The sequence below is a fragment of the Halichoerus grypus genome, chromosome 8 (assembly GCF_964656455.1).
Source record: "Halichoerus grypus chromosome 8, mHalGry1.hap1.1, whole genome shotgun sequence".
Lineage (NCBI taxonomy): Eukaryota > Metazoa > Chordata > Mammalia > Carnivora > Phocidae > Halichoerus > Halichoerus grypus.
The window spans coordinates 321591-330925 of NC_135719.1; the positions used below are offsets into that span (position 1 = coordinate 321591).

Consider the following 9335-nt stretch of genomic DNA (forward strand, 5'->3'; position numbering starts at 1 on the left):
CTCAAAACTGAAGTATGATTGCTTGGGGAAAACACTTGGGTGGTGGTTTGAACTGCAAGCTCAATTAGCCACTTCTTCCAGAGAACACCATTTCCACTGGAAAGAACTGACAGACTACAGTTGCTCAGACGTAGGTATTTGGCAGATGTTTGCTCAAAAACAAAGTAAGCCCGTCTGTTCATGACCTAGTCCCATTATCGTCTGCTCGCTACATTTGCTGAAGGTCTTTGAGAAATAAAGGGTCACTAAGTTATTCAGATCTTCCAATGTGGACACACTTCACGACACGACACATAAAAACAGCCCACCCAACATGGGAACCACCCTCCACGTAGCTAGCTGCACACTCAGACGGACTTCTGCCGGTGCTGGAACGTGGACCAAGACACTCCTGCACAGAAGGCCCTCTGTCCTGCCAGCTTCTGGACTTCCTCTGCAAGCCCCCACATGGCCCGGGCACTCGGAAGGGCAACTGCCCGGCACCTCAATCTCAAGGCACCTGTTCTCTCAGTGTGGGGCCACACCAGCTTCCTGAACTCCAGGGGCTACCTCCCGCCTGCCCAGCAACCCCAGGCCAGCTCCAGCACGGCCACACAGCAAACCTCTTGCTATCTAGTGGGGTGAACCACACCTTCTCCAATGCGGTCTGCACCCCTTTCAAGCTGGTCCCTCCTTGGAACACCGTGTTCTCTCTCCATCAGCCCTACAGTACCATATGGTTTCCTTCTATCTTACAACTACTATTTTATCTCAGTTAATAATGATTTGTATTAAACTCCCCCATTCTGTCTCTTGATTGGACTGAGACTGCTGTAACATAACAAAGCACTGTACTTAACATAGTTTCCACTTACATGCTCATTACTAAACCATGTGCTTTCTTGAGCACAAAGATGCTATCCCAGCCATCCCGCATTTGCCAGAAACATGTGAGTACCCAAAAAATGTTAGCTGAACAAATTAAACAGTGTTGTTGAGAGATCTGTGCACCAAGCACAGAAGTAAACTGGGTAATTCTGCCTCCTCTAACCAAAAGTTTCTAGAATTCCATGAATCCAGAAAGCTAATTCTCTAAGGACAGGTAATCAAAAAGACAAGTGGGAACCAGGACAAACGGCTAACTTAACTGGGAAAGTACGATAATTTGTATTACCACACTTCTGAAATGAGCTGATTAACAACTGATACCCTTTTGATCAATTACTCAGTGGAAGATCCCACAGGTGGCTCAGGCTCTGAAAAAGGATGCTGAGGTCTACTAGGTGACACGGCACACCCAGGCCTCCAGGACCAGACAGCCTCCCATTCAAGGCTCAACGGCTGCTACTCCGATCAGCGGTACAGCGTATCTCCTAGTGTGGGGGTCAGACTGCCGGCCTACAGACGGACTGTGCTTGTTCTGGAGAGTTGTAACATTCTAAATTTAATTGCCAACATGGAAAAACCATAATTGGGCGCCTGGGTGGCTCAGTTGGTTGAGCGACTGCCTTCGGCTCAGGTCATGATCCTGGAGTCCCGGGATCGAGTCCCGCATCGGGCTCCCCGCTCGGCAGGGAGTCTGCTTCTCCCTCTGACCCTCCCCCCTCTCATGTGCTTGCTCTCTCTCATTCTCTCTCTCTCAAATAAATAAATAAAAAAAATCTTTAAAAAAAAAAAAAACCATAATTTTTTCATATGAAAATCCAAATTTCTGGCTTCTTAAAGTATGAGAAAATTTTACGGTACCAGCCTCCCATTTCCGCTGGAAACGAGGAGCACCTCCCCTGCATACAGGCCACCATCCCCACCAGGATGGCCCGCTTGTTGAGGTGGCCGCCGTCTGTGGTCTCCGAGGGCACGAGCACACGACCTCCACCAACAGTTCACAAGCACCGGCTTCAGAATCACAGCGTTACGTTCAAGATTCTCCCCCACCACAAAGATGGTGGACCTTGTCCACCTCTCCTCGACCTTGTTCAAGTGGACAACAGAACTTGTTACAGAACGGATGTGGGAAATACTCCATACCAGCACCTTTATTACTACCGTTATTAAGATGGGAAAGAGAATGGTATGAAGTGAGGAAAAGCACTGGTCTGAAATCAGAAGACAGGAGTCTAAGACCAAATCTCCTCATTTACAAGATAATGTGACGTCAGGCAAATTACTTAGATTTTCAGCCTCATTTTTCCCACGTGAATAAAGTGCAGATAAAATGATCTTTTCTGCCCACCACAAAGTGATGTAGTGAAGACGTACAGACCATGTAAAAGGGTTTTGTTCATTTCTCACATGTGAAAATTCCAGGTTTAGACAGGCGCAGAAATCAGCCACAGCACCTAGCAATAAGAACTGGTTAACAAGCGGGCCCAGAGAAACTAAGTAGGATGGAAAAATACACCAGGGGAAGGAAGGGGGAGACAGTCACAAACACTCTGGGCTTGCCTAAAGCCCCAAGGAGGGTAGCTCTGGAGTCCAGACTGAGAGACAGGGCCAGGGCAGTGGGCAAGAACCCGCTGGAGTAGCTACGGAGTGAACCTAGAAACCCTGGTCGAGGCCAGGGGCCTGGAGAAAAGATTAAGAAACTGTTCCAGAAGGTCTCATAACCCCCTCAGATCTGGCAACAGGATTAACTCTCACCCACGTCTGATCAGAGTCCAGGTTTCATTTCTGTCTCTAACTAGTACCAAGCCTGATAGGATAGATTTCCAATAAAGAACTGACCTGTTTTTTTTTTTTTAAATATATATATATACACACTGCCATGAATAGCGTCTAAGAAGGCAGAAAAAGAGAAAACTTCTTTCAGATTTTTTCCCCCACTCACTGACAAACACAGAGAAAATAAGAAAAATCATACCTATTACTGATGGAAGTGCAGAAACACCCACTCTTCCCATTCACTCCTGTGAGCATGTAATCTAGCAGCGGCTGCTAACCCAGCAGATGCACCCTGTGGGGCCCGTGCAAACAGCCACCCATGGAACAGGCAGTCCTCTGTGTCCCATTACCTCCCTGGCTACCACACGGAAGCCAGAGCCAATCCTGGGCAGGGGTCAGTGGCCAAGAGCCTCACGAGGGAAAATACACAAGGACAATTACATTCCTCTCCCAGGAATTTGCAATCAGGACACAGACTGAACCAGAAAGGTGTTCAGAGTTAAGCGAGGGGCCGAGGCTGCCACTGGGGCCCCACATAAAGTCAGCAGGCAGGAGGCTGGGCTGCAGTGCAGTAGGGGGCACAGAAAATCTGAAGCCTTGAGAGAGAAAATACAGAGCTTCCTCAATTCTGGCCCATTTTTTGGAGATACAGCCACATTTCATTGGCCTGGGAGCTCAGTATCGTGACAATAAACCTTTCTTCACTTGAGGTACCAGGTGTCTCTTGTTGGCCACCCAAAGGACCACATCTAGAACAGAAAACGTCCACAAAAGCAGAGATAAAATCAACAGAACCTTGGACAAATGTGGAGGGTTGGTGAGTCCATGGTTGTACGTGGAATAGTAGAATCATACCAGGTAAAAGTAATGCTTGGAAAGGTGTGCACTGGGTGGCGACTCTGCAAGCGAACTATTTCATTGCTAACCCGACACACAGCCCATTCCGGAGTCCAACGCAGAGACGCGATTAGAAAACAGGGACTTGGGTTCCTTCTAGCAAGGTAACTGCCCCAGCAACAGACACGTGACAAGCCCAGCCAAACTAGGCTAAAGCAAGAGGTAGAAAAGTCGGCTACGGGGACAACCAGTCTTAACTGGCTGGTAAGACAATCACAACCTCATGGCCAGCAGTGGCCACCCTGGGCATTCCACAAACGAGTGGGCTGCAGGGACAGCTGACTGGAGGGTAGATGTCAAACGGAAACAGGGATGAAGAGACCAGGCAGCCTTCAAGTGACAAAAGAAACAGCCCCTGGCTTAGAAATCCTGGTCCCCATGAGCGCTATGCTTTCTGCCTGCATCTTCGGATGTCTGCAAACTGCCACATCTTTCCTTGAGTTTCTGTGCCTTATGTCAAGGGTGAAGACTGAGCACACGGTATACAGTAAAAGTAGAAAAGAAAAACGTTGACAAGGGTGGAGGGAATGCTATAGAATGACAAGCTCACATCAAAATTGAAATGTGACACATACAGAGCAGCTGTGTGTCAACAGGGACGAGCTGGTGACAACCTCCACACTCACAGAGCTGCTCACTAAGCCGTGGTGCACCCACGCGGGCCGTACTGCGCAGCCATCAGCCGAGAAGTCGAGCATCCCCTGCTACCTGAACTCACGCTCCCTGCCTCAGAAACCAAGCAGAATCAGATAGCACGGGTACTAGTATTCCGGGACACGGAAAGATGTTCGCGAGATAGCAAGTGAACAAACAAAGGTTATAAACCAACACACACCGCGTTTCTGTTCAAAGTAGCACATTTACTTAGAGTTGTACCTACACATCAACAATGAGACTGTTTCTACACTGCCTGTACTGTGGTCTTCCTGTGATTCTCAACCCCAATCTGATTTCTTATAAACGATAAAAACACTCCTAAAACAGACTTTTTCAGAGGCTGCAAGTTAGGATTTGGAAAACCCAACCTTGGCTTCACTGCAGGTCAGGGAGGCAGACGGGTGGCTGGGCTGAGCTGAAGGACAGCAGCGGCCCCGCTGCTCAGGGACAGCTAGTCCCCACAACAGGCTTCATGACAGCCAGCCCTCCCACGTCCTGCCCTCCACACCTTCCCTTCCGCCCATACGAGGCCTGCCCTGCCCCTAACTCCCTGAGCATGGACTGTCCTCTGTGAGCCCTCTGCTCACCAGCAGCTCAAGTCCTTGCTCCTTCAGAAAGCAGCCTCTGACTCTCTGGGAGCAGTGATTTCTCCCCCTCAGAAACGGGTCTATTTTCACGGTAACAGTTACTCGACATCTCCATCATCGCTGTCAGTGTGCTCGAGGGCCACACGGGCAGCTCCGGATCCCTAAAAAGGCGATTTGCTGTAAGTGAAGTTATATAAGACCAAAATGGAATCGATGAGCACAATGTGTCCACTTCCGTAAAGATCCTGTGAGTGTAAGCCTGGGAAGCAAAAAGATAAAATGGCAGTAAAAGAGCAGAAATCAAATGATTTGTGCTGTGCCCCATGGAAAGACAGACTGAGGAAGGGGAGGTATGCAGGGAAGGAGGAATCCAGGCTGGCTCTCCCCGCGCTGTCCCCCATAAACGCCGGAAGGCTACTCCCTCTGTCCTCCGGCCTCCTGGAAGGGGAGAGCGGCCAGGGACATTCTGGCCAAGGAGATGCAGGCCCATGCGGCGGCTCTTCTCCCCGCTGCCCTTCCAGCCGGCCTAGAACACGGGCAGTGCCTGGAGGTGAAGCAGCACTTGCCACCAAAAGAATGAAAGCAAAACTGAAAACGAGAAGCCTGGCTCCGGGGTCCGTGCCGACGCTGGTGCGCTACAGCCCCAGTCTGCCAAGTGTGGATTCCTGCTCGTGAGAAAGATAAACCTCCGTTCGTTGAAGTCCTTGTACAGAAGGGTTTCAGTTCCCCGCGCTGCAGGCATTCCTGACAGGCGAGCAGGGGGCTGACGGGAGTTCACCCCGCCTTTCCTCCCCAGGACAGGAGAGGACGGAGCACACTCCCCTCCACTAGCAGGGAGCTCACCACAGCTGGTTGTTTGTCCAGCCGGCCGGCACAGGCCCGAACCCCAGCGACTGCCTAAGCAACACCCCCTGAGCACAGGTCCACAGGGCCGCTCAGTCTGGGCTCTGCAAAAGGGCACACACACGTTCTGTTCTGATGATAAACAAGCAAAACAACCTGCTACTCAAGTTACTCCTAAGTCAATTCTTCCTTCAAATTTTATTCCCTCAAGTAATTACTAAGAAATTGCTCTAGTAATTATTAATAAGCCTTTCATAATAACCACTCCATGAATAAAACAGGGCTTTAATCCCATGGAAATAAAAACCAAATTTCTGTTTTGAAAGCATTTATATTTACAGGTATGTTATTACTGTATTTATCATGGTTATAAAAACCTGGATACTCTGGAACTCAGTTACCTCTAAACGCCCATGAAAACTTATTTTCCAGAGAAAATTTAGCTTTTACATCATGAACCATTCTCTTTCAATGCATTTTAATTATTTTTGAAAGTCTTCTACTAATTTTCCCCATTTCGGAAATATAGGCCATCTTCAAGTGGGCATACTTTCACAAATCATCCACAGAAAGAACTTAGGCCCAATTTTTAAAATATCCTCACATATGTTATTATTTATTAAGTTATAAAATATGGGTTAAGAATCTTCCAGGCCAGAATCACTAGATATTAGAAGTAAAGTGAAATAAAAAATCTTTCTTATGTATAAGCAATTTAGATGTTCCCTTTTCAAAACTAATGCGAACTCATCATTGGTGAAAGGATAAAATAAATGTGAATAAAGACACATGGCACTTACGAAAACCACCAACCTCTCTCAATACAAATAATGGCACCTAAACGTGGAAGGTAAAGAAAACTGCTCTCATTTTGGTGAACCTCTTATTTTTAAAGACAACCTAATTCTAAGACAGGTTTCTTCTCCAAAATATTGAAATTTTCTCACGATATATAAGAAAAACTGCTAGTGGCAGCCTATAATATTTAAATACATCAAAATCTACAGAAAAATCACAAAAGCAATCTTCTTAATTAAATTAAACAGTACAAGAAAAGATTAAAAGCTCTCTCTAAAACGCACTGCAATAGATTTGGCATTTATCTTTCCCACTAGTTTTCCCAGAAAATCCACACAAACAAAAACCACTCTTCCAAACAGGTCTTTCCTTCACTGGCTGGTTCAGGTGCTCCAGTGTCAAAGTCAAAACGTCCATCCAGTTTCCTAGGGTTGAGCCGAGTTCTCTTCTGAGATCTCACTGAAAGGTTTGGCCCCAATCAGGCACCTGCAAAGGTCTGCTGAAAGTGTTGGTGCACAGGCCCGGCTAAACCATGCCCAGTCCTGGAGCACCACTCAAATCAGGGGGCCCGCTGGCGATTCCTATTCAGGTATGACAGGTAAAGAATCGTGGGCGCTGTTCACTTGAAAAATTAAAGCATGCATATAATAGGTGTAGAATATCACCAGTCAGGCTTTTTTGTTGTTTTCAAATTGCAGTAGTTTCTCCGCAGGAAAAAAATTATTCTTAAATTAACTTACATTTGTAAATGAGAAGTTAAGGTATGGACTTGCATCCTCCTCAAACAAAAGTTGTCCCAAGAGGAGTTTTTAAAATGTTAGAGATGTGTAGGTTTGCGTGTTACAACATGGTGGGAGTAAATGATTTCTTCAGCTCAAATTAATAAATGCATTCTTATTATTACAAACTAAACAACCCCCCCCAAATTTAAGCAACATTACCATACTTGGTGCCTCCAAGTCTAGGTACATTGAAGAACTTCTTATGCGAACTGTCATTCAATGTTTCAATAAGGTACTCAAAGGCATATCCTGAAAAAAAAAATTATACTTTCATTAAACACAGCTACAAAGTACCTTAATTTAATAAAATGAAAATAACTGGAAATCCACTTTGTCCAAGATTTTCTGCGATGGTGCAAATGTTCTCTATTTGCGCTGTCCAGTAAGACAGCCACTGGCCACATGTGGCTACTGAGCACTTGAAATGTGGCTACAGCCATGGAGGAACTGAATTTTAAAATTTAATTTTTATTAATTTAAATTTAAACAATCACACATGGCCAGGGTCCACTGTATTGGACAACACAGCTCAAACCGTGACTCTTGTCAAATAAAAACAGGTAAGATAACTAACTCCTGAAATGTGTCAACAAAGAATACCGGGGAAGGAGAAACAAGAACGATTTAAATGACGTACAGGCCTTTTGGAAGTACTGAAGTACTGAAAAACGCTAAGTACACACAGAACAATCTGAGAACCTGACAACTGTCACAAGGATTGGTTTTTTAAAAAATAATCCAAAGACAGATTTTTACAGAGCATTCAACAACATGGACAAAAGCAAAACCACACCAAAACACAAAACTTAGCAGGGAAGACTACTAGGTCTTAGACTGAAGGTAGGAATGAACACAATTATCTGGGTAAATCAGCAGGTTCTTGCCAAGGGAACACGTCTTTCCGGTCTTGCACGACATGAACCTGGGGGTCTCACTGGAGCGCTCCCCAGCTCCCAACGTCCGGGGGGGGGGGGAAGAGCCTTCAGGTCAGGTCTTTTGTGCAGACTCATCGCTGTGGGTGGGCAGGACCCTCCGTGAGGGGAGCCCCCTGAGCCCAGGGAGAAGGCAGGAGCACAGCCGCCTCAGAGAGCATGAGTGTTCCTTCTCGTGTTGGGGGTGGGGGGACAGGGGGGACGGGGGGACAGAGGAGCAGGGGGCGGGAAGGGCATGGGGGAGGGCAGCAGGGGCAGGAGAGGCGGGGGCAGGGGGGCAGAGGGGGAAGAGGAAGGGCAGGGGACGGGGAGCAGGAGAGCAGGAGAGGCGGGGGGCAGGGGGGCAGGGGGTGGGGAGAGCCAGCGCCGCAGCGCGCCGCCCGGAGCCGGCTGACTCGAGCCCGGCCTTGACCGCCCCCCACCCCGGCCCGGGGCCCGCAGCAGAGGGAGGGGCTGGGGCCGGGCGGCGGGGCCCAGCAGCGGCCCATGGGACCCCAGCAAGGAGACCCTGCCCGACCCCGCGGACGGGGGCGGCGGGACGGCGGGCGGCCCCCCCGACCCCGGCCCAGGCTGCCGAGCAGCGGCCGCGGGCAGCGCCGGGCCCCGCGCAGGCCCGGGCCGGGGCGAGGGCGGCAGGGGGCCCCAGGGAGCGCGGCCCGAGCCCGAGGGCCCCGGCCGAGCTGCCCCCGGCGAGGGGAGCGAGCGGCGCGGCGCGGGGCGGGCACTAACCTGCACCTGGGGCGTCCATCGCCGGAGACCATAGTACCCCTGCGCGGAGGGGCCCGCGGGGGAAGGCGGGGGAGGCCGGGCGGGGAGAGGGGCGGAAGGCGGGCGGGCGGCGGGGGAGCAGGACAGGGGCAGTCTCGCGCAAACACCGCGAGAGCCGCAGCGCCGGGCCGGCCTGCGCTCGCGGGATTTGCCGCCCGACTGTCGCGAGATCTCCGGACGTGGAAACAAAGAAAGACGCGGGGCGGCGCTCCCGGGAGGCGGTGCTCGTGGGCGCGCGGCGCGGGCTGCGGGGCGAGTCCCGGGGGAACGCGCGCCGGCTCCCGGGTCGCTCGGCTCGGCCGGCCGCGGAGCGAGGGTTCCCCGCGTCGCTGCCCTCAGCGCCCGGCCCCCGCGGCCGCCAGCGCCGAGCCGCCTCGGGTCTGGGGCGCGTGGCTGCGCGGGCCGAGCCGGGTGCTCGGGCCTTCCCCTGC

At 50.3% G+C, this 9335-nt stretch overlaps 1 protein-coding gene across 3 annotated transcripts in view; it reads right to left on the minus strand.

Annotated features, from left to right (window-relative positions):
• Positions 1-8983, minus strand: part of IREB2 (iron responsive element binding protein 2) — a 42936-nt gene extending 33953 nt beyond the window's left edge. For 2 of the 3 annotated variants that reach the window (XR_013450217.1, XM_036067628.2), the window contains exons 1-2: positions 8866-8983; positions 7364-7453 (exon numbers count right to left, since the gene is read on the minus strand). Coding sequence is in view for 1 of the 3 variants with exons in the window: in XM_036067628.2 (XP_035923521.1) it covers positions 7364-7453; positions 8866-8884 (109 nt within the window). In the remaining 2 variants the exon portion in view is untranslated. Of the gene's footprint in view, positions 1-7363; positions 7454-8865 lie in introns of those variants that run through there. The other variant, XM_036067629.2, reaches the window with a different exon arrangement.
• Positions 8984-9335: the final 352 nt, after the last annotated feature.